Source organism: Schistocerca gregaria, chromosome 3 (assembly GCF_023897955.1).
Source record: "Schistocerca gregaria isolate iqSchGreg1 chromosome 3, iqSchGreg1.2, whole genome shotgun sequence".
In the NCBI taxonomy this organism is placed as follows: Eukaryota; Metazoa; Arthropoda; class Insecta; order Orthoptera; family Acrididae; genus Schistocerca; species Schistocerca gregaria.
The window spans coordinates 714649664-714676174 of NC_064922.1; the positions used below are offsets into that span (position 1 = coordinate 714649664).

General features: G+C 39.0%; 1 protein-coding gene across 1 annotated transcript in view; it reads right to left on the reverse strand.

Moving 5' to 3' along the window:
• LOC126354056 (serine/threonine-protein kinase Nek8) overlaps positions 1-26511 on the reverse strand; it is a 305150-nt gene that overhangs the window by 210890 nt on the left and 67749 nt on the right. The window contains exons 7-8 of the mRNA XM_050003414.1: positions 20567-20749; positions 4056-4194 (exon numbers count right to left, since the gene is read on the reverse strand). Of these exons, the coding sequence (XP_049859371.1) occupies positions 4056-4194; positions 20567-20749 (322 nt within the window). The remainder of the gene's footprint in view (positions 1-4055; positions 4195-20566; positions 20750-26511) is intronic.

Below are 26511 nucleotides of genomic sequence, written 5' to 3' on the forward strand. Positions count from 1 at the left end.
ACCAGGGCCCGGTTCTTTGCTGGTGGACGGAAGATAACCTTGATTTTATTCTTCTTCAGTAATCGGCCTATTTTCGACGACACATTCCCGGCGTATGGAAGAAACGCAGTTGATTTAAAGTCGTCATCAGCGTCCTCAGTGCGCTGCTTCTTGTTGCGCACGGCCTTTCTTATTTGGCGTGAAGTGTAGCCATTCTCTTTAAAAACCTTCTCCAAGTGTTCTAATTCTGCGTGGAGGTTTTCATCGTCCGATATTACATGCGCTCGATGTATTAAGGTACTGAGAACACCGGCTGTTTGTGCTGAGTGGTGGCAGCTTGACGCCTGGAGACACAGATCTGTGTGAGTCGGTTTCCTGTACACAGAATGTCCTAATGACCCATCATTTTTACGGCATACTAGCACGTCTAGAAATGGTAAAGTGCCATCTTTTTCAATCTCCATCGTGAATTTGATGTTCTCATGTAAAGAGTTTAAATGATGAAGGAATTTCTCCAGTTCCTGTCTGCCAAAGTGCCTTTAATGGAATCGTTACATCTTATTGGTGACTTATTCAGTGCAGAAATGACGGCCTTGTTTGAACATATACTCTCCTCAACGTACTTTCTATTCAATGACGAATTCTTTGAACAAACAGACGGCGTCGCCATGGGGAGCCCTTTGTCCCCTGTGGTAGCTAATCTCTTTATGGAGGACTTTGAGGAGAAAGCACTTGAGCCTGCTGTCTTAAAGCCTACGGTCTTCTGGCGGTACGTAGATGATACTTTTGTTGTATGACCTCATGGCAGACAGGAACTGGAGAAATTCCTTCATCATTTAAACTCTTTACATGAGAACATCAAATTCACGATGGAGATTGAAAAAGATGGCACTTTACCATTTCTAGACGTGCTAGTATGCCGTAAAAATGATGGGTCATTAGGACATTCTGTGTACAGGAAACCGACTCACACAGATCTGTGTCTCCAGGCGTCAAGCTGCCACCACCCAGCACAAACAGCCGGTGTTCTCAGTACCTTAATACATCGAGCGTATGTAATATCGGACGATGAAAACCTCCACGCAGAATTAGAACACTTGGAGAAGGTTTTTAAAGAGAATGGCTACACTTCACGCCAAATAAGAAAGGCCATGCGCAACTGTCATAACAAGAAGCAGCGCACTCAGGACGCTGATGACGACTTTAAATCTACTGCGTTTCTTCCATACGCCGGGAATGTGTCGTCGAAAATAGGCCGATTACTGAAGAAGAATAAAATCAAGGTTATCTTCCGTCCACCAGCAAAGAACCGGGTGCGTGTTGACATGCGCGGCATAGCCGAGTTGTACGTGCTGCCCTCGGTGGTGAAAGTAAAAGATCATCTAGTCATTGAGTATCGAATGACGCTGTCTATTCCGATGTGAATGTATAATTTTAATAACAGGATTCCAAGTTTTATCCAGTTGAAAGCCGTTGTCACGATTTATAAGATTATCGGCAAGACGTATTTCCACTGATTCCTTGATTACGGAATCCCAAAATCCGGAAACCGGAGCTAAAATTTTTGTTCCATTGTATTCCATTGAATGTCCCAATGAAATACAGTGCTCTGCTACTGCCGATTTTGACGGTTGCCGCAGACGGGTGTATCTTTCATGTTCTGTACATCGTTCATGGACAGTTCTTGTCGTCTGGCCAATATATGCAGAGCCACATTCACAGGGAATTTTGTAGACGCCTGCTTTCTTCAGTTGTAAATCGTCTTTAACGGATCCAACCAGGGCCCGGTTCTTTGCTGGTGGACGGAAGATAACCTTGATTTTATTCTTCTTCAGTAATCGGCCTATTTTCGACGACACATTCCCGGCGTATGGAAGAAACGCAGTTGATTTAAAGTCGTCATCAGCGTCCTCAGTGCGCTGCTTCTTGTTATGACAGTTGCGCATGGCCTTTCTTATTTGGCGTGAAGTGTAGCCATTCTCTTTAAAAACCTTCTCCAAGTGTTCTAATTCTGCGTGGAGGTTTTCATCGTCCGATATTACATGCGCTCGATGTATTAAGGTACTGAGAACACCGGCTGTTTGTGCTGGGTGGTGGCAGCTTGACGCCTGGAGACACAGATCTGTGTGAGTCGGTTTCCTGTACACAGAATGTCCTAATGACCCATCATTTTTACGGCATACTAGCACGTCTAGAAATGGTAAAGTGCCATCTTTTTCAATCTCCATCGTGAATTTGATGTTCTCATGTAAAGAGTTTAAATGATGAAGGAATTTCTCCAGTTCCTGTCTGCCAAAGTGCCTTTAATGGAATCGTTACATCTTATTGGTAACTTATTCAGTGCAGAAATGACGGCCTTGTTTGAACATATACTCTCCTCAACGTACTTTCTATTCAATGACGAATTCTTTGAACAAACAGACGGCGTCGCCATGGGGAGCCCTTTGTCCCCTGTGGTAGCTAATCTCTTTATGGAGGACTTTGAGGAGAAAGCACTTGAGCCTGCTGTCTTAAAGCCTACGGTCTTCTGGCGGTACGTAGATGATACTTTTGTTGTATGACCTCATGGCAGACAGGAACTGGAGAAATTCCTTCATCATTTAAACTCTTTACATGAGAACATCAAATTCACGATGGAGATTGAAAAAGATGGCACTTTACCATTTCTAGACGTGCTAGTATGCCGTAAAAATGATGGGTCATTAGGACATTCTGTGTACAGGAAACCGACTCACACAGATCTGTGTCTCCAGGCGTCAAGCTGCCACCACCCAGCACAAACAGCCGGTGTTCTCAGTACCTTAATACATCGAGCGCATGTAATATCGGACGATGAAAACCTCCACGCAGAATTAGAACACTTGGAGAAGGTTTTTAAAGAGAATGGCTACACTTCACGCCAAATAAGAAAGGCCATGCGCAACAAGAAGCAGCGCACTGAGGACGCTGATGACGACTTTAAATCAACTGCGTTTCTTCCATACGCCGGGAATGTGTCGTCGAAAATAGGCCGATTACTGAAGAAGAATAAAATCAAGGTTATCTTCCGTCCACCAGCAAAGAACCGGGCCCTGGTTGGATCCGTTAAAGACGATTTACAACTGAAGAAAGCAGGCGTCTACAAAATTCCCTGTGAATGTGGCTCTGCATATATTGGCCAGACGACAAGAACTGTCCATGAACGATGTACAGAACATGAAAGATACACCCGTCTGCGGCAACCGTCAAAATCGGCAGTAGCAGAGCACTGTATTTCATTGGGACATTCAATGGAATACAATGGAACAAAAATTTTAGCTCCGGTTTCCGGATTTTGGGATTCCGTAATCAAGGAATCAGTGGAAATACGTCTTGCCGATAATCTTATAAATCGTGACAACGGCTTTCAACTGGATAAAACTTGGAATCCTGTTATTAAAATTATACATTCACAGCGGAATAGACAGCGTCATTCGATACTCAATGACTAGATGATCTTTTACTTTCACCACCGAGGGCAGCACGTACAACTCGGCTATGCCGCGCATGTCAACACGTGCGCGAGAATCGGTATAAATACCGCGACTGCACCTGGGCTCTTCAGTAGTTGTGTACTCACCTGATGATGGCCGGACGTCTCTGGGCCGAAATATCGTGGCAGAATGTCGACGGGATCCGGCTGCATACCCGGAAATTATTAGAAGAACAAATACGCCGGGAAACTTTCAGAAGTCACAGTATACATATTATTCTCTGCTAATACTATATTTATGAATATTACTGGTTAAAAAAAAAAAACACTGAACAACTACAATTGTTGACAGCAAACTTTACAAAACAACAGGCATACCAATTAGACAGTGCCATCTTTTTACAAGATACTTATGGATGGATACCTCATAGTATTGTTCTTATTACATATTTCTTTGCAGTGCATACTTTTTCTGCAATGGAGGAAACTTGAGAATATTGAGCCACTACTAAGGAATGGAAAAAGTTTATAACTTGCAATTTACATCCCCAAAATGTCATATAACTGAATATTTGCTAAAGTTATATTTTTTAGGAGGTATGCAATATGGTTTGACTATACTTACCATTTCTGGGCTGATGTAGTATGGTGTTCCAACAACAGTATGAGCTTGTCCACGAGTTGACATCATTTTTGAAATGCCAAAGTCGCCAACTTTTATTATGTTATCCTTTGTGAGGAAAACATTTGCAGTTTTTAAGTCTCTGTAGAAACAATTGTCGTGAAATGAATATTGTATTCTTTTCTACAAATACAAAATAGTTTCAGGTGGATAGTTGTAAAGAAGGAAACAACATCCAGCCACTGCTACTAATACTATTTATTTACACAAATGGCACTATCACTGGTTTTAAACTGAAAAGTTTGTATTCAGATGGCTGTTCATGTTTACATACACATTTGTTGTTGTCTCTTTATTCCCCTTATTGCAAAAGTTCTTTCAGGAGGTGGTGGCCAAAGAAACTAATCAAAGCAAATTGACTAAATGTTTCAAAACCTTGGATAACAAATGGAATAAAAGTACCTTGCAAAACAAAAAGAAGGCTGCACTTAATGTCAAGGAGAAATGATGACTACAGAGCTAAATCACATTACAAATTATATTGTAAAATTCTAAACAAAGTAATCAGAACCTCAAAATGTATTTATTTTCACGAAAAAATAAACGCCTCTAATAACAAGATAAAAACTATATGGCACACAGTAAAAAGTGAAACAGGAAAAACTAATCAGGCAAATGAGGAAATTATGTTAAATGTAAATAATGAGTTGATGAGAGATACCTCCAAAAATTGCAGACATTTTCAACAACTTTTTTTCTTTCAGTAGCAGACAACTTAGGTTTGCATAGTTCCTCAGAAGACAGTTTAAAATATTTTAAAAAATGCATTTACGCAGAAGTTTGACAAAATTCATATATACCCTACCTCACTGAATGAGATTTCTAATATTATTAGCTCTCTTAAAAACAAATGTTCCAGTGGTTATAATGAAATGTTGCTCCTCAGAACTTTGTGACATATTGAGTTACTTATGTAATGAATCCCTCAACAGTGGTTTTTCCAGATAGGCTTAAGTATTTTATTGTCAAACCATTACATGAAAAAGGAGATAAGTCATCAGTGGAAAACTTCGTCCCATTTTATAATTGGCAATATTTTCAAAACTGTCTGAAAGTGTTTGTACAACAGGCTTTATAAACACTTAATACAGAAAAATATTCTCATTCACAAACAATCTGGATTTTGGAAAGGATTGTCAACTGATCAAACTATACTCAGTTTTACAGATGATATATTAGAATCTATAAATCAAAAGTTATTACCACTTGGAATATTCTGTGATCTGGCTAAAGCTTTTGACTGTGTTAAGCATGATATCCTTATACAAAAGTTAAATATTATGGGATAACAGGAGGAGCAGGCTCAAAGTTCTCATACTATCTTTTTAATAGAAAACAGTGTGTGTGTGTATCAGGCTCACCACATAACAATAGTCATTCAAAATATGAAACCACCAGACAAGGGGTGCCCCAGGGCGCTATTTTAGGTCCCTTGTTGTTCCTATTATATATTAATGACCTTCCATATGCAGTGTCAAAAAATGCAAATTTTTTCTTATTTTCAGATGATACAAGAATTGGTATAAAAATCAGTACCAGTGATCTCACTGAGCAATCAGCTAATGAAACATTTGTATCAATGAGTGGTTCAAAGCAAATGGATTATCACTGAATTTTGACAAGACCCAGTACATACAGTTTAGTACTACACAAAGAATACCTGGCCCTATAAGTATAATGTATTCAAACTATGAAATTAAAGCTGTAGACAGTGTCAAACTTTTAGGGCTACAAACTGACCACAACCTAAATTGGAAAACTCACACTCTAGACTTAATGAAACGTCTTAGTTCAGCTACATTTGCAGTACGCATGATAGCAGAAATAGGTGATTTAAAAATGAAGAAGTTAGTTTATTCAGCCTACTTCCATTCAGTAACGAGTTATGGAATCATCTGTTGGGGAAACTCCTCTAACAAAACACATTTTCAAACTTCAGAAATGAGTCATTGGAATTATATCTTGGGTCAATCCTAGATCATCATGCAGAGACCTCTTTAAGAAATTTGGTATTCTAACTACTACGTCTCAGTACATATACTCATTGACACCCTTTGTCATTTCCAGAATGTCTCTTTTTGCAAAAAATAGTGCAAAACATGGTTATAATACCGGAACCAAAAACAATCTGTATAAGGACTATAAAAGCTTAACATTAGTACAAAAAGGAGTCAAATACATGGGTACTCATTTATTCAGTAACTTACCAGATCATATCAAAGGTCTTGTAAGTGATAAAGATCAGTTTCAGAGTGAATAAAAAAAAAGAAACCTTTGAATCTTTCCACATCCCAGAGACTCCTCTCCAAGGGAGCCATGGAAAATAATAAATTTAATGTAAGTAATGTAACAGCAAATAAAAATCTGAGAAACATACTACTTAACTGTAACTGAACCTAGACAGGATGTTTCTCACATTGTTTTTTGCTAAGAGCACCACCACTCAGGAACATTCACCATGAGGGGGATAAAGAGTCAATAACTAATGTAAACAACAAAAAATGTGTGAGCAGCTGTTAGAAGACAAACAGCAAAAAAATGTGGTTTTCAGGCCTTTGGGCATACCAATATGAGGGGAAAGAGTAACAGACAGAAATACAAATCATGAAGTATGGTGTTGGAAATGCAATAAGACTAGATGTGGAAGCAGATGGAGAACAGAAGTTAACAGAAGTTGAGAGCAAGAGGAGTGTGCGACAACAGAATGATTTGAATAGACAGTTACACGATTAGAATACAAAGAAGAAGTAGTGGAAAGGAGGAGGTACAGAGTCCACAAGATGTGAAGAAGCTATCTCACTGCACCTAGTTATGTTGAGCAGGTTACTCTCAACTGGATGAACAAATGTGCCCTTGTTATATTTTATCAATGGTCATTTATACAAATGGACAGTTGGTCAGTGGTCATAATTACAAGCATAAAAAGTCATGCAGTTGTTACAGTGACATTCATTTGTGAGACATTAGGTTTCACAAGTGGCCCTGCATTCAGTAGTAAAAGATGTACCAGTGAACTGAGTACAACAGAATGTGATGAATGGATACATGAAGAGTGCCAAAAAGTAACTAGAGTTTCTCACCAATAGGCAGAGTGGCGGTAGTAATGTGATCTTGTGCTTTATGCCTTCACTACACACTGTTTTTTTTAATCATTTGAGCACCCATCAATCTGTACAAATGATAGAGCAGTGTGTTAATGACAACTTTTTTTCAAAACTATTACAATCTTGCAATAGGCATCCTGCTTCTGGGTCCTCTCTTGTACAAGAAAGTCTACATCTTGGTCTTCCACATGGATATAATCTATGTGGCACAAAGTGACAGCCAACATATTGAGGCTCGAAGGGAGCAGATGAAGGAAAATAGGAAACAGAAGAGGAGTCAGTATTCCTTATCTTAGAACAAAACGAAAGGTGATAAAAGTTATAAAGGAAGATCTTTTTCAGTTTTCTCAGCCTGCTGTTGCATTATGTAATGAAAAAGAGGCTTCTTTGTTATGTTCTCCTTCACTCCTGTCTGTCCCTCTTCATAATCCAACTCACTTCCTTGGTGTCACTTCTTCTATGCCAATCTCTGTTCCTCCATCTTGGAAATGGGCCAGTGCCCGGTCAGATATTTGCCAAAGAAAACTTACCAAACAGCCATATGTTTTCAGAAGTTGTTTCTTTATTTAAACAACCAGTTTTGCATCTCATCAACACCATCTTCAGGCCCTTGTATTGTTAAAAACAACAATTATAGATGTTTTTTATATCAAGTATATGACATTTGGCATTACAGAAAATGAAACATAATAAAAAAGTTCTTAAAACCTACAAAATGCAATATGCATTGTTAAGAAGAGTACCTGTGCACACAAAGCATACCAAAGCAGAGCACGTACACATATTGAGTAGCTTTAAAACTAACCTAATTTACAAATCAGAGTTACCATATATAATAGAACATGCCAAACGTCACAAAAAACAAAACAAAAAACAATAGACTATACAAATTAAGAAGCACAAACAAATAAAGCTTGTCTAGTTTATTCCTTTTCTTTCCTTTTCTATTTTATTTATTTTTTACTATTAATTATTTTTCTTTTTTAAATTTTTTGTGTAAAATTATTTATAATTCTTGTAAGTGAGAAACACTCTAGTTCTTAGAGAAATCTCTCCTCATTCCAATTAAAACATCACAATATAACCTATGGTGTACACAATAGTGTGCATATCTATTGCCTAAGTATTATCACCACTAGTGATATATCAGAATTAGTTGTAACAATATCATAAAACAAAACCAGAAGCAAAACTCATTAGCTGAAAAATTACTTAGTGAACAACAGCAGGCAAAAATCTTGTGAGGAATACTCACAAAATACCTAGACCGATAATACTAAATACCAAATCAAAAAGTAAAAATATATGACTTGGTGTCCCTTAAACACCAATTAATTGGCAGGCAGATACTATTGTTCCATTTCCATGACTGGTTTATGGTATGAGGTCATTTAAAAATTCTTTCTTCACTCACGAATACTGCTCCTTTTTTCGCCAGTATGTTCCTTAATTAGTGAGCTTATATACTTTGCAGTCTTGCTGATTTTGCACACTCACCTTACTTTTAACCTTTCCTGTCTCAAAGCTACCTTTTGCCATACATCTTGCTATATGTTAGTTCCTAGTTGGGTGTTTTTTGTCATTCTATAAATAGGTAGATGTTATGATACCTTATATTACCAAAGGAATAGTAATTATATAGTCTACTGAGATTTTTGGAAGACTCTACTTGGTTAATATGGTATTTGGGGTCCTTCTTTGTTCCACCCTACTATTTTCACACTGATTAATTGATGTTTAAGGAATACCAGGACATATATTTTTATTTTTAGCTGTGGTATATAATATTATCCCCTCTAGGTATTTCTTGAGTATTCCTTGGAAGATATTTGCTTACCATTATTTTCTTAGTTATTTGTCAGCCATTGGGGTTTTTCCTCTGGTTGTGTTTTTTGATATTGTGACATCTAATTCTGATACATCACCAGTGTTGATAACTCAGGCAACAAATATGCACATTATTGTTTACTCCATAGGTTACATAGTGACATCTTTACTGAGTACTAGGGTGTTTCTCACCTACAAGAATTATGAAGGCATTTTATACAAAAAATATTTAAAAATAATAAATAATAAAGAAAGTAAAAAAGGAATGAAAAAGAAAAAACTAGACAGGATTTATTAATTTATGCTTTTGATATTGTATAATGTCTATTTCATTGTTTTTTTAAGTGTTTGGCATGTTCTATTATAATTCTGCTATGTCACATTACAGATTAGTAACTTTCAGTGCTAACCAGTATGCATCCATATTTTGATTTCTTGTGCTTTGCATGCACAGTTACTCTTCTTAATGTTGCATATTGCATTTTGTAGGTTTTAAGGACTTTTATAATTAAGTAACTGTTAACTGTGATATATCTTTATACATGTGTATAGTCGTTTTTAACATGCAGTGGCCTGAAGATGGTATTAACAAGATTCTGAAACTGGTTATCTAAATAAAATAACAACTTCTGAAAACTTTTTTTAGCATAGTGTAAGGTCAGTGTGTTCCCATGTTGATGGTTATAATATAATAACATCATTGATATATCAACATAGTTTCAAATGTATGGATAGGCAGAAGTAGCTGTTGGTGTGGTCTTCAGTCCAGACATCGGTTTGATGCAGCTCTCTGTGCTACTATATCCTGTGCAAGCCTCTCCATCTCTGAATACCTACTACAACCAACATTCTTCTGCTTCTGCTTACTGTATTTATCTCTTAGCCTCCCACTACAATTCCTCCCCTCCCCCCCCCCCCCCCCCCCACACACACACACACTTTCTTCCAATACTAAATTGGTGATCCCTTGATGACTAAGAATGTGTCCTATCAGAGTACCCTTCTTCTAGTCAAGTTGTGCCACAAATTTCTTGTCTCCCCAATTCTACTCAGTACCTCTTCATCAGTTATGTGGTATACCTATCTAATATTCATCATTCAAAACTATATTTCAAAAGTTTGTCTTATCTTCTTGTCTAAACTGTTTATTGCCCATATTTCACCTCCATGGATGGCTTGACTCCAGACAAATACCTTCGGAAAAGACTTCCAAACATTTTAATCTATATTTGATGTTAACAAATTTCCCTTCTTCAGGAACACTTTTCTTGCCTTTGCCACTCCATATCCTCTCTACCTCGGCCATCATCAGTTATTTAGCTGCCCAAATAAAAAACTTACCGCCTCTTTATGTGACTGATTTCCTAATCTGATTACCTTAGCATCACCTGATTTAATTTGACTACATTACATTATTCTTGGTCAGCTTTTGTTGATGTTCATCTTATACCCTCCTTTCAAGACACTGTCCATTCCATTCCATAGTTCTTCCAAGTCTTTTGCTGTCCCTTGCAGTATAAAAATGTCATCATCAAACCTCAGAGTTTTTATTTCCTCTCCCTGTACTTTAACTACTACTCCAAACTTTCTTTGGTTTCCTTTACTGCATGCTAAATATACAGACTAATAAGATTGAGGATAGGCTACAACCCTATCTCACTCCATTCTCAACCACTGCTTCCCTTTCATGCCCCTCGACTCCCATAACTGCCGTCTGGTTTCTACAAAAGTTGTAAATAGCCTTTTGCTACCTGTATTTAGGTCAATATTACCTCACATGTTCCTACATTTCTCAGGGATCCAGACTGATCTTCCCTGAGGTCAGCTTCTACCAGTTTTTCTATTATTTTGTGAAGAATTGATGTTAGTATTTTGCACCCATGACTTATTAAACTGATAGCTTGATAATTTTTACACCTGTCATGAATTCTGTCTTTGGAATTGGAATTATGACATTCTTCTTGAAGTCTGAGGGTACTTTGCATGTCTCATACAACTTGTACACCAGATGGAAAAGTTCCATCATGGCTGGCTCCCCCAAGACTATCAGTAGTTCTGATGGAATATTATCTACTCTCAGAAACATGTCTCAATTTAGATATTTCAGAGCTCTGTCAAATTCTTCACACAGTATCATTTCCCCCTTCTCATCTTCATCTATATCTTCTTCCATCTCTATAATATTGCCTTCAAGTTCATCTCCACGGTATATACCCTGTATATACTCCTTCCATCTTTCAGCTTTCTCTTCTTTGTGCAGTACTGTTTTCTCACCTGAGCTCTTGATATTCATACATCTGCTTCTCTATTCTCCAGACGTTGCTTTAACTTTCCTGTAAGCAGTCTCTTGAATTTCCTGTAGCAAAATATGCTTCTACATCCTTACATTTGTCCTCCAATCATTTCTGCTTACTCATTTTTCACTTCCTGTCAGCCTCAGTTTTTAGAAGTATGTATTCCCTTTCGTATACTTCATTTGTTGCATTTTTATATTTTGTCATTTAAATTTGGTGTCTCTGGTGTTATCCAAGGAATTGTACTAGGCCTTAAATTTTACCTATTTGTTCCCTTGCTGCCTTCACTATTTCATCTCTTACAGCTACCCATTCATCTTCAACTATATTCCTTTCCTCCATTCTGTCAATGTTGCCAAACGCACCTTCTGAAACTCTCAGCAACCACTGAGTTTTTAAAAATTATCCAGCTCCTATCTCCTTAATTTCTTACATTTTTGCAATTTTTTTGGTTTTAGCCTACAGTTCATAACAAATAAAGTGTGGTCAGAGTCCACGTCTGCCCTGGAGACGTCTTCTTACAATTTAAAATCTGGTTCTGAAATCTCTGTCTTATCATTATATAATCAATCTGAGACCTTGGGATGTTTCGAGCTCTCTTCCCTGTACACAACCTTCTTTCATGATTCTTAAATCAACTGATTAAATTATGCTCTGAGCAAAATTCTCTCTGGTGGCTTCCTCTTTTGTTCCTTTCCCTTTCCCCCAGTCCATATTCACCTGCTATTTTTTCTTCTCTTCCTTTTATACTATCAAATTCCAGTCATCCATCACAATTAAATATTGTCTCCCTTAACTACCTGAACAATTACTTTAGTCTCATCATATGTATCTCAAATCTCTGTATTACCTGTGGAGGTAGTTGGCATATAAGCTCATGCTACTGTGGCAGGTGTGTGCTTCCTGTCTATTTTGGGTATGATGATGCATTCAATATGCTTTCCTATTTTCTTACTCATTATTAAACCCACTCCTGCATTATCCCTACTTGACTTTGTATTTATAACTCTGTATTCAACTGATCAGATGTTCTGTTCTCCCTGCCACAGAACTTTGTTGTTCACAGGCACTAGCCCGCTTTAAGATTGGAAATTATGAAGGTTTGGTAGTGTGTAGCCAAAGTTGTCTCTAAGTAAAATTTTCATCATATATGGAATAATAGGGCATGAATTACTTGAGAAATATAATAATACATCAGTATGGCTTCTAGGTGAGTCTCAGATGTAAGTATGGACTTTGGGAAGGTGATCTTTTTATTTGTCACTATACACATCAAAAAGTTTCTGAAATGAGTGTAAGTGTTTTATTAGTAGTAATTACTATTTTGAATATTTACACAGTCTTTAAATAACAACTGAAATCTAAAGATGGTGACATTTTATCATTATTCAATGCAGTGACTTCCCACAAATATTTGTAATTTCCAAATCCTGTGACACTGGTATGACATTCATGCTCTTCTGTTTTGCCTTTATAACGGAGCTAATTCCAGGATATGGACACAAAAAGTGTATTAATTCATGTCAGCATGCATTCATTATTTGCCGTCGTCTGCTTCTTATTCAACTGTGACACTATGACCAGCCTCCCCCTGCCCCATTAGTACCCTAAATGGTATGTGTCCATTATACAACAATTTGATTTTCTATAGCCTCTCTTGTGATATAATCCAACTTAAATTAGGTTCACACACATTCTATTTGTGATGGAAATTTCCATGTTAAAGAGATGTTACAGATTCCTACACTGTGTTTGTATAAGTTTTATATTCTGGCCTGTTAAGATTCAGTGTCATTTCCTTCACTATATTTGTATCCTGTTGGCCATTTATTCATTTGTGGTATTATTTTTTAAAGTTATATTTCTTTCAAATGCCACACTTTTTATGATGAACAATAACTTTTATTCACACATCCTGTCCTAGTGATTTAATTTCAGATGCCCAGCATAACCTCCAGTCGCTATTGAAATCCTTAGGTCCATCCCACATCCTGTCCCCTAAATCCATATTTTTCCTTACCCCTAGTATACCCCCCAAACACCTTCCTTCTACATGCATAGCAAAATCCATTAGCCTAAACATACTGCACACCCAATTGTAGCTGGTTACTGCGCATCCATAAAAATAATCTTGACTTTCTTTGACCAATGCCCTCAACTCATTGTCTGCAGCCTAATTTCCACACTGAAGAGAAACCACTTCCTTCATCATACCTCAATCAATACCAGCCCATTACCATCTGTATCCCTATTAATCACTATTGATGACCACTCCCATGAATCAACACAAAGGAGCACCAAACCATTCCCATCTCATTATGCAATATTATCCTGGACCAGAAAAATTTATCAATATGTTTCACCAGGGCTTCAACTACAGTCAAAGCCCTTCTTTCATGTTCCCATAGTTAACATTATCTAGATGTTTACAACACTCTTTATCAATCCCTTTAAACTTTCTATGTTAATTTGCATTTTCGTATACAGTAATGTAATCATAAATTTCCTACCATCTACTCTTAAAGAAACAGTGTTCATGAAAAAGGTGTACTTATCATAAAATAATGCAGGCATGACAGGGGAAATCAAATAATGTTTACAAACATTACACAGGTAACATTCTTGAGAGCTCAGATCCCTGGCTCTGAATCAGTAGAAATATTACAAGATGGAACAGTTCTTGTCTCCAAGCAACAAGCTCTGGTAGTTCCTCTCCTGGGTAATATACAAATTAGATTTGCTGCCCCTTGCAGAAAATGTATGGGATTTGTTGGGAAATTATATGCAAAATCGAATAATTTTGATTACTGGGAGATGTTATTAAATTGTGTGTGGAACAAACTTTTTTAGAATATTTAGATATTTCTGAGGCATTGATTATTTTGGGAGGTAACAGCACAGCACAGCCTCAACTTCTGTGAGTTGAACGACATTCACAAATTTACAAAAATAATTGTCACAAACTTTTTATGGACCTTTTGAAGAATTTCCTATTTCTGTGGTGTTGGTAAGAACCTGTTGATCATCATCCATCATCATCTTCTCCTTTTTCTTCTTTGTGTGTGTGTGTGTGTGTGTGTGTGTGTGTGTGTGTGTGTGTGTGTGTGTGTGTGTGTGTGTGTGTGAGTGAGAGAGAGAGAGAGAGAGAGAGAGAGAGAGAGAGAGAGAGAGAGAGAGAGAGAGAGAGAGAGAGATCAGGCTTCTAACTGGTCTGATGCATCCTGCCACAAATTCCCCTCCATTCCTCTCCTGTGCCAACCTTTTCAACTCAAAGTAATGCTTGAAACCTGCACCCTTAATTATTTGATGGATATATTCCAATCTCTGTCTTCCTCTACAGTTTTTACATTTCACAGCTCCCACTAGTACTATGAAAACAATTCCCTAATGTAGTAACAGATGTCATATGATCTGTCCCTTCTTCTTGGCAGTGTTTTCCATTTATTCCTCACTTCACTGATTCTGTGGGGAACCTCCTCATTCCTTACTTTATCAGTCCACCTAATTTTCAACATTCTTCTGTAGCACAACATCTCAGATGCTTTCATTCTCTTCTGTTGTAGTTTTCCCATGGTCTCACTGAGCGAGGTGGCGCAGTGGTAGCCCACTGGACTCGCATTCAGGACGACGGTTCAATCCTGTCTCCAGCCATCCTGATTTAGGTTTTCCATGATTTCCCTAAATCGTTTTGGACAAATGCCAGGATGGTTCCTTTGAAAGGGCACGGCCGATTTCCTTCCCAATCCTTCCCTATCCTGAGCTTGCGCTCCGTCTATAATGACCCCGTTGTCGACGGGATGTTGAACACTAACCTAACCTAACCTAACCCATGGTCTCAGAAATTTCTTCCTCAAATTAAAACCTATGTTTGCTGCTAGCAGACTTCTCTTGATGAGTAATTTAGTTTTCGCCAGTGCTAGTCTGCTTTTTATGCCCTCTTTTCTCTGTCCATCATTGGTTATTTTGCTGCCTAGGTAGCAGAATTCCTTAACTAGATTTACTTTGTGGTCACCAATTTTGATGTTAAGTTTCTTGATATTCTCATTTCTGCTACTTTTGGCTTTCTTAGATTTAATCTCAGTCCATAGTCTGTACTCATTAGACTGTTCATTTCATTCAACAGATTCTGTAATTCTTCTTTACTTTCTCTGAAGATATCAATGTCATCATCAGCAAATCTCATCATTGATATCCTTTCACCTTGAATTGCAGTCTCACTCCACAGTAGGTTTGAAAGACTTCATCCCTGTATTACACCCCTTTTAATATGAGCACTTCATTCTTGGTCTCCCACTTGTATAGCTTCCTCTTAGTTCTTGTATATATGGTACATTACTTGTATTTCCCTACAGCTTACCCCTATTTTTCTCAGAATTTTGAACTTCTTGCATTATTTTGCACTGTCAAATGCTTTTTCCAGTTTGACAAATCCGATGAATGTGTCTTGATTTTTCTTCACTGTTGCTTCCATTATAAAGTGCAACATCAGAACTGCCTCTCTGGTGCCTTTATATTTCCTAACGCCAAACTGATCATCAGCTAAGAGAACCTCAGTTTTCTTTTCTATTCTTCTACATATCATTCTACTCAGCAGTTTGGATGCAAGAGCTGTCAAGCTGATTGTGAAATAAGTCTCATACATGTCAGCTTTTCCAATCTTTGGAACTGTGTGGATGGTATTTTTTTCCCAAAAGACTGATGGTATATTGACAGTAACATACATTCTCCACATCAACATGAATAGTCATTTTGCTGCTACTTCCTACAACGATTTGAGAAATTCTGATGGAATGTTATATATCCCTTCTGATTTATTTGATTTTAAGTCTTCCAAAGTTCTTTTAAATTGTGATTCTAATATTGGATCCCTCCCCTCTTCCCTATCAAGTCCTATTTCTCCTTCTGTCACATCATCAGTCATGCCCTCCCCTTACAAAAGCTATTAGTGTACTCCTCCCATCTATATACTCTCTCTTCTACATTTCACAGTGGAATTCCCATTGCACTCATACTGTTACCACCCTTATTTTCTAATTTCACCAAATATTGTTTCAACTTTTCTTGTTTCCTTTTCTATACGCTGAGTTAGTTCTTCCAACAATAGTTTCTTTTTTGATTTCTTCACATTTTTCTTCCAACTATTTCACCTTATCTTTCCGTCAATTCCTGTTTATTTGATTCATAAGTAACTTGTGTTTCTTTATTCCTAAATTCCACTGTGCTTCAGTCTTTCATCAATCAACTAGAGTATTTGTTCTGTTACCCATAGTTTCCTCACAGTTACCTTACCTGTACTTATGTTTTTAGATACATGATGACATTTATTGAATGCAGTTCTCTGACTGATTTCACCATATTATACACTCCTGGAAATGGAAAAAAGAACACATTGACACCGGTGTGTCAGACCCACCATACTTGCTCCGGACACTGCGAGAGGGCTGTACAGGCAATGATCACACGCACGCCACAGCGGACACACCAGGAACCGCGGTGTTGGCCGTCGAATGGCGCTAGCTGCGCAGCATTTGTGCACCAACGCCATCAGTGTCAGCCAGTTTGCCGTGGCATACAGAGCTCCATCGCAGTCCTTAACACTGGTAGCATGCCGCGACAGAGTGGACGTGAACCGTATGTGCAGTTGAAGGACTTTGAGCGAGGGTGTATAGTGGGCATGTGGGAGGCCGGGTGGACGTACCGCCGAATTGCTCAACACGTGGGGCGTGAGGTCTCCACAGTACATCGATGTTGTCGCCAGTGGTCGGCGGAAGGTGCACGTGCCCGTCGACCTGGGACCGGACCGCAGCGACGCACAGATGCACGCCAAGACCGTAGGATCCTACGCAGTGCCATAGGGGACCGCACCGCCACTTTCCAGCAAATTAGGGACACTGTTGCTCCTGGGGTATCGGCGAGGACCATTCGCAACCGTCTCCATGAAGCTGGGCTATGGTCCCGCACACCGTTAGGCCGTCTTCCGCTCACGCCCCAACATCGTGCAGCCCGCCTCCAGTGGTGTCGTGACAGGCGTGAATGGAGGGACGAATGGAGACGTGTCGTCTTCAGCGATGAGAGTCGCTTCTGCCTTGGTGCCAATGATGGTCGTATGCGTGTTTGGGGCCGTGCAGGTGAGCGCCACAATCAGGACTGCATACGACCGAGGGACACAGGGCCAACACCCGGCATCATGGTGTGGGGAGCGATCTCCTACACTGGCCGTACACCTCTGGTGATCGTCGAGGGGACACTGAATAGTGCACGGTACATCCAAACTGTCATCGAACCCATCGTTCTACCATTCCTAGACCGGCAAGGGAACTTGCTGTTCCAACAGGACAATGCACGTCCGCATGTATCCCGTGCCACCCAACGTGCTCTAGAAGGTGTAAGTCAACTACCCTGGCCAGCAAGATCTCTGGATCTGTCCTCCATTGAGCATGCTTGGGACTGGATGAAGCGTCGTCTCACGCGATCTGCACGTCCAGCACGAACGCTGGTCCAACTGAGGTGCCAGGTGGAAATGGCATGGCAAGCCGTTCCACAGGACTACATCCAGCATCTCTACGATCGTCTCCATGGGAGAATAGCAGCCTGCATTGCTGCGAAAGGTGGATATACACTGTACTAGTGCCGACATTGTGCATGCTCTGTTGCCTGTGTCTATGTGCCTGTGGTTCTGTCAGTGTGATCATGTGATGTATCTGACCCCAGGAATGTGTCAATAAAGTTTCCCCTTCCTGGGACAATGAATTCACGGTGTTCTTATTTCAATTTCCAGGAGTGTATTAGCTGTTAACATCACCTGTTGCAAACTTCTTTCTCCTATTTTGCATATTTTTCTAATAAAATAATTTTTATAGTGTATTGTAGTAAGTTTTACAATTTGAAGTAACAGATATACCTCTTGCTACAGTTTAGTGTGATACACAGGGTGTTCAAAAATTTTAACTCCCAAACTGACAGACATCACAATGGAGTTAACAACAAGCATATTTTGGTAAGCAACCAGATGTTGGAAACATTTACTGACTGAGCATACTGAGTATGTGTAAGTACCCATGGAGTGGAGGAAATATACAAAATGTATGTTCTTCAAACATTGTTACACCAAAGAAGATACGAGGTAAGTAGTGTTGTGATGTATGGATGTTTGTATTGGCCCAGTAAACATGTTGTGCTCTAATACATAACATGGAGTACTACACATGGAGAAAACTGCAGGACTGCTTTTGTTTATGATGCAGCTGAAGGCAATGGTCCAAGTGTTCAGTGAATGTACCATGAATATTTCTGGGCAAGAAGATGTCTACATTATTACTTAAATCCTTGAGTGAATTGACAATACTTGCATATTAATCATACACAGGCCAAATGCAGGCAGACAATGCATGGTGCCTACACATAGCTTCAAAGAAGACATGCTGTTATGATTTGTGAACAGACCTGAGGCAAGTACATGAGCAATTGCAGCTGAGTTTGATGTTAACCATAGTTTATATGGAAGTGCTATGTGAAAAGTTACTTTTCATTTTTGTTCTACCCTGGAACCAGATGATTATCCATCTTGGCTGAGTCTGTATGCAGGTTTCCAGAACTGGCTAATGAACACCTTCAGTTGTCCTGTTTATGGATGAGGCTCAATTTACACGAGAAAGCATGTACATTTGCCACAACTTGCACGTATAGGTGGCTTGAAATCCATGTACAACATTAACTTGAGGTCATCAGAGATAATGCACAGTAAACATGTGGGTCAGAATTATCGGCGACGATTTTCATGGGCCCTAAATGTTGCCTTTCCAGCAAGAGACCAACATACAGACAGTTCTTGCATGAAAAACTGCCAGCTTTTCTGGCGGAGGTAACACTATCAGAGGGATGTTGTGATTTCAGTCTGATGGTGCCATGGCACATTTTACAGAACCACTGGGTGCAACATCAATCTGTATTTTCAAAAACTGAGGACTAATTGGATACAACCTGTACATCAATCCGCTAGATCCCTGGACTTCACTCCATTAGACTTCTCTCTCTGGGGCTGCATGAAAACTGTATTTTCCTCTACCACGGTGAACTAATAAGAGAAATTAGTTGCAATAATTCTTGCAGCAACCACACACATATGAAATGTGCCAATTTGGTAATAGCTCTTTGCCGAAATAGATGGTGCTCATTTTGAATATTTATTGTCATAATGGTCAGAACAATAAAGGACAGAAACATATTTAACACTGTTTTATTCTCGAACACACTTAGTGACCTCCTGGATACTCTGCACTCATTCAGTTTACTTTCCTGACATCTGAATGCTTAACAAATTATGTTTGTTGTTGTCTCCATCACCATATCTGTTAGTTTGAGCATTGAATTTTCTTACACCTATTGTGTGAATGCAACATATGTCCATGTCTTATAACCGCTTTTGACTTCTGCTAAAGTTTTACTAAATGCATTAGTGAGTATATTAGAAAAATATATTTATGTTGCAGATGTTGTTTATGAACTAGATAAGAAAATAGGACAAAATCACCAGAAACTGAAGCAAATCACAGTTCTGAATTTTTTGGTAAAAAAGTAGAAACTACCGTCACATTCAGGAAATATCAAACATATGTAAAATCAAGAATTTGAATTTAAAGACTAATACAATTAATACAATAGATCACTGACATTTTATAAAACATATTACAGTATCAAAAATTCATTTTCCACAATTTACATTTTCTTAACCTATTAAAAAGTTTAAATGAGGGGTTTCACTGCACTGTTCATGACCCTCAGAAATGAGAGGCATTCTACTCTGTATCCTTCTACCAATCCAAAAGTGGTATTCCACTGCCTACCCAATGTGTGACATATCCTGATCCATCCTGATGCCACACATATGTACAGCTCTTTTCCACATGAGTCATACGCCTCGTGTATTAAGTGCAACCTGTTCTTTACACCCAACTAGAACATCCTATCCTGATCATGCCAAAGGTGTGGACTATCGTATTAGATCACAGGCAAGACCACTTGTGAAAGCAGTCATATCTCACAAAATGTCTTCTACAGCTTTTGTACAGCCTGTTATGTGGGCCTGATCACTAAACAGATGAATGGTCACCTTCAGGTTATGACCAAGAGCAGAGTTATTGTGAGCATCAAGTAACAGTGGTGCACTCTAAATATGAGTTTTTATTACAATTATGTTTTATCTGTAAGATAAATGTATGCACTTCACTACCTATGAAGTATGTTGTGGTTATGCATATACTGTATTGCACTAACAATCTGCTGAAACAGTAGAAGTATTTCTCTCTCATTAAGATGAACAGTGCGCTGGGAGAGCATCTGAGCCAATGTTCCACCATCTGCATATTCCATTTCAATCATCAAAATGCCTTCACGTTCAAAACTTCCCAAATATCTGTAAAAGAAGCAATCATATTACATGTGCTCAAATTCATTTCTGATACTGGTTGACTATTTTAGACATGAGCAATTTTATGTGGTAATTGATTCAGTAACATGTTAGAAAATTAATGCTGAAATACTAGCATGAAGCAATTGTACACTGAAGCACCAAAGCAACTGGTATGGGCATGCATATTCAAATATAGAGATATGTAAACAGGCAGAATATGGTGCTGCGGCTGGCAACATCTATATAAGACAACAAGTGTCTGGTGCAGTTGCAGTTGTCAGATCAATTACTGCTGCTACAGTGGCAGGTTGTCAAGATTTAAATGAGTTTAAATGTGGTATTACAGTCAGCACATGAGCAATGGGACACAGGATATCTGAGGTAGTGATGAAGTGAGGATTTTCCTGCACAACGATTTCACGAGTGTACCACGAATATCAGAAATCTGATAAAACATCAAATCTCCGACATCGCTGTGGCCAGAAAAAGATCCCGCAAGAACAGGACTAACAATGACTGAAGAGACTCATTCATCGTGACAGAAGTGCAACCATTCTGCAAATTGCTGCAGATTCCAATGCTGGGCGGTCAACAAGAGTCAGCATGTGAACCATTCAACGAAGCATCATCAATATGGGCTTTCGGAGCTGAAGGCCCACTTGTGTACCCTTGCTGACTGCACAACACAAAGCTTTATGCCTCGTCTGGGCCCATCAACACTGAAATTGGGCTGTGGATGGCTGGAAACATGTTGCCTGGTTGGATGAGTCTCATTTCAAATTGTATCGAGTGAATGGACATGTACGGGTAAGGAAGCAATCTCATGAATCCATGGACCCTGTATGTCAGCAAGGGTCTCTTCAAGCTGGTGGAGGTTCCGTGTGGGGCATGTGCAGTTGAAGTGATATGGAACCCATGATTCATCTAGATAAGTCTGTGACAGGTGACATGTACGCAAGCATCCTATCTGATCACCGGCACCCATTCACATCCATTGCGCATTCCAACTGAGTTGGGCATTCCAGCAGGACAATGCAACACCACACACAACCAGAATTGCTACAGAGTGACTCCAGGAACACTCTTCTTAGTTTAAACACTTCCTCTGTCCACCAAACTCCCCAGACATGAACATTATTGAGCACATCTGGGATGTCTTGGAACTTGCTGTTCAGAAGAGATCTCCACACCCTCGTACTCTTATGAATTTATGGACAGCCCTGCAGGATTCATGGTGTCAGTTCCCTCCAGCAGTACTTCAGACATTAGTCAAGTCCATGCCATGTCATGTTGTGGCACTTCTGTGTGATTGCAGGAGTGCTACACAGTATTAGGCAGGTGTACCAGTTTCTTTGGCTCTTCAGTGCAATATACCTTGTCTAAGCCAGTGAGGAATGTTTACGGGTTTTCATAAGATCTTGGTTCAATGTGGAGAGTAATTTTAAATGTATAAATCATGTTGCAAGAGAGCACAGTAGTCATTGAGATGTATAAATGCAAGTGATATATATTACAAAGATGTGCTGCGCTAGGTGGAAGTGGGAATAACTCTTTTGTACACAATATTAGAGTTAAGGGGTTTTCCCCAAAGCTGAGCAAATTGTGGCACAAGGGGAGATTTCTTTTGCACAGTGTATATTTTTTTGGAGTTTCGTAGCTAGCCCTTGACACAGCCAGTATACAGATTTTCTATGATACAGTGGCAGCTTTCAAGGTCATTAGATACCAAAATTAGGTTAGAAATAGTACCACTAGGCAACAGCTATGAGCAGAGGGCTGTGAGATTTGTTGGCTGTAGAAGAAACCCAAACATAGAGATAACCTGTGGCTGTAAAACTATAGAATTATTTAGTAACCTCCATTCTGACTAGCTAAAGGGCTTCAAATATTCAAGAAATTATTATACATGTACTAAATTCATGGAGTCAGTAAGGACCCTCATGGAGTTGTTAGTGGCACTTTTGAAATTTCTTAGGTAAACTTTGGCTTTTCAGTACAGGCGTGCATGATTTGGCAGCACCATCTTGAGTGTATTGATAATTTTCTGTCAGTTTTGGCTTTCAGTGTCAAGGGCACATAGATTGAGCCCAAATGGGTGGTACTGAGTTTGATGTGGGAATTCATATTTAGTTGGCAGATGAGCTGGTCAAAGAAACTGTCTTGGTGAGGTTTGAACTGTATTATTTCTGCAGAAGCTGATTGACTTTTAAGTGACTTCTTGACATTTGTATCTATGAACTTTTTTAACTGCTGAGAATGCTGAACACTGAATGCTGAATGCCACACACTGTCAGGTGGCTTGCGGAGTATGGATGTAGATGTAGATGTTATAAGGAACTACTATGAGATTAACAATGTACATTTTCAGTCCACTGATCAGATTACAGTATTTCTCTGAATGCAGGTAGACTTCTATAGGGTTTTGATCAGCAACATCAGAGTTATGAATTTTTAATTCTGTCTTGTGGGTCAGATGAAGGCTAGAAACAATTGTCTCAAATTATTTCTCTAAAATAGTAGTGATGAGAGATGTTATGGCTCTGCTAATTAACAGTTCTTTAACCCTACAGTGGTGCAATCATAATAGAGTTGTGTGTTTCGAACAAACATGAAAGGAACTGAAAGTGGCATACAGTGCTGTTGTAATTTTTTACTATAAGAAGAGGAGACCATACCAATGTGATACATGACATTAAAATGGATAAGGAAGGGAAAAATACTGAGTGACCCACCATTTTTTGAATCCCTGCACAGTTTGCTTTAATCTTGAATTAAAGTGACTAATACCAATACACAGAACAAAATAATGGGGAAACTGATGCTTTTACAGTATACATTTTAGAATGCCACATTGGACATTTGATAGGCATTGTGGTACGGACTGCCATTGGATGTAATCATCTGAGACACTAAGAACGACAAATACTGCTGACAAAACACAGTTATTTCTAAGGGTTGCTGCAAACTAATTCTAATACATGCCAACAATAAAACACTAGTATCATAACTTCTTCAGCTATTCCATTTTTTAGAAACATTACTAACAGTGGATACCAAATTTAACTCTATGATATGAAATACTATGATATAATCTCTCATTGCTTTATTATAGTTGGAATTATGGCAAAAAAGATATCATTTTGGTCAAGATCAGATCAAATGTTTACAGTACAAATCATATGTTACAAGCTGTAATATAATTATGATCTGATCCATACAAAAACAGTTATGTAAACCACTTTAAAAAATTCTGCACCATCGTTATGGCTTGCATTTTTTCAGGGAATCTTTCTCAATACACTTTTGACCACAGAAAATTTCTAGCTGCAGCCATCTATCTGTTGGAGGTAACAGCATGTGTGTATTCTCAGTGTAGTTCACTACAGTATGCTATCTATATCTACAATTGAATCATGGGTGTTACAATGCAATTCAGTCTGCAGATACGCCTCAGAGTGTATTTTTAAGCTTATACCATATGTGGATTGTCACCTTTTGATAACAATACTTATTACCAAAGTAAATTTCCTGGCAAATTGAAATGCACCATAGTGATGTCACTTGAACATTTGTTTGCTATTATGAGACACAAAATATTGATGGTCTATCACACAGCAGTTGCCCCTCATTATTAGCAGCAGCTGATGGCAACATTTTTTCAAATTATGGCTTATAGGCCACCATAGGAGAGAGATTTAGGTAGTTAGTTCCTTATTCCACAGAGCGGAGTCATCATAAACATTATGGTGTGGAACATATCAACAGAGCAAACATAAAATCTTGTGTACAACTTAAAAATATATATAAAAATAAAAAATAAAATAAATTCCAGGATGGAATAATGACAGCATTATGAAAAGGATGGATTGCTACTCACCATATAGTGGAGATGTTGAATCACTGACAGACCCAACAAAAACTTGCTAAACAAATAAGCTTACAGTCAAAGGGCCTTATTCTGAGGTAGACAACATATCACACACATTCACTCAGACACAACTCACACACACATAGTCACTGTCTCTGGCTACTGAGGCCATACAAAAATTAGTCATGTTCATGTCAGTGGTATTTATGTGAATGTATGTGTCTTTGTTTTTGTTGTGACTCGCCAATCATTCAAAGCGCTGCCGCGCAATTACACACGTCCTCTAAGTGCGGCGCTGTCTGCCAGCCGTGCAGCAGCTGTGCCACCTAAGCGGCCAGACGAGCAGCGGCCTCTAGACTGGGACTCAGTGCTCATTCGAATGCTAACGTGTACATATGTCTTGCTTGTCAACTTACTCTGTGACTTATATGTGTGTGTCGTTCTGAAATATATGTGTTAAACTTGATGTTATAACAGTTTTCTACTTCATAAGAAAGCCTTTTGGCCAAGAGCTTGCTTGTTTAGCAATCTTTTTGTTGTGCCTGTCTGTGACTCAACATCTACACTACGTGGTGAGGTAGTAATCTATCCTTTTCATTATATTGCCATATATAAAAATAATTTTTATATAGTTACATGCTAGCCATTTAGTTTTTTATAAAGACTAATTATGACAAATCACCTGTATTCAAGTATTCCTCTGTGGTACAGAAGGAGTTGGTAAGGAGAAAAAATCTTAAACCAAAATTTGAAACCACACTTTCTTTCTGTCAGACATTTTTTCAATGGGCATTGCAACTAAAACAATCAATTATTGAAAATATAATGTAATTGAATAGATAACAAAAATCCGCTCAGCAAGAAACGGCAGGAGAACACATGTATATAAAAGGTATTATGTATGCAACCTTTTGGAGCCACTGGTTCCTTCTTCTGATGGAAGCATTGAAAGGGAAGAAAGATGGGTGAAGGGAAAGGACTGGAATGGCTTACGAAAAGGGGTACAGTTTGGAAAAGTCACAGAGAACCCCAGGTTGGGGGATACTTACGTGACAGGGTGAGTAGTGTCAGTGTCGCCCTAACCGCCATCTGCTTCACGTCTGCTGTGCAGCGAGCTAACTTAATTTAAGTATTAACTGTATTTTTCTTACTTGTCACTTCTTCTTCGGCGTGTTTTTGCTTTTAGGAAGCTTTAATTGTCGAGTGTTAGTAATAGTGTTCCATAGATTTCGTGTTTGTTTTGAATACAGTCAGAGAGAGTCCCTTTAGTCAGTCATAGTGCTAGTAGTGCTAGTGTTTGTGTTGAATACAGTCCAGAGACAGGTAGTGCTATTTTCATTGTTTTCTACAAGAAGTGGTTAGCAATCACAGTTTAGTCAATAATCAGCCGCCTTTAGTGAATTAGCAGTCTAGTTAAAAGTTGATTAAGTCTCTTCAGTAAATTGATTCCTTAGGATGGATAGGATGTGTGACTGCTGTGTATGGGCGCAGGAGAAGCTGGCCACTCTTCACGAACAGCTGAGCGTGTTGATGGGCGCGGTCAGCCGTCTTCAGGCTGCTGCCTCAGAGTGTAGGGAGTCTGGTGCGTCGCAAGGTACACCCCAGGTGTTACATGCTTCACCCACTGTCCCTGCTGTTGAGACATCTTCGCGGGTACCAGGCGCAGTTGGGCCACCCTCTCATCAAGGGGAGTGGCGGATTCAGCGGCGTTTGCGGCGCATGAGGCGAAGGGTCAATGTGGAGGCTGGCCGTGTGGCATCGCCCACTCTGCCTGTGAGCAGACATGTGGCTGCTCCTTCAGCAAGGTCCAAGCAGGCATACGGGGGGAGGGGTTTATTAGTTATTGGGAGCTCCAAAGTTAGGCGGGTGATGGAGCCACTTAGGGAAATAGCGGAAA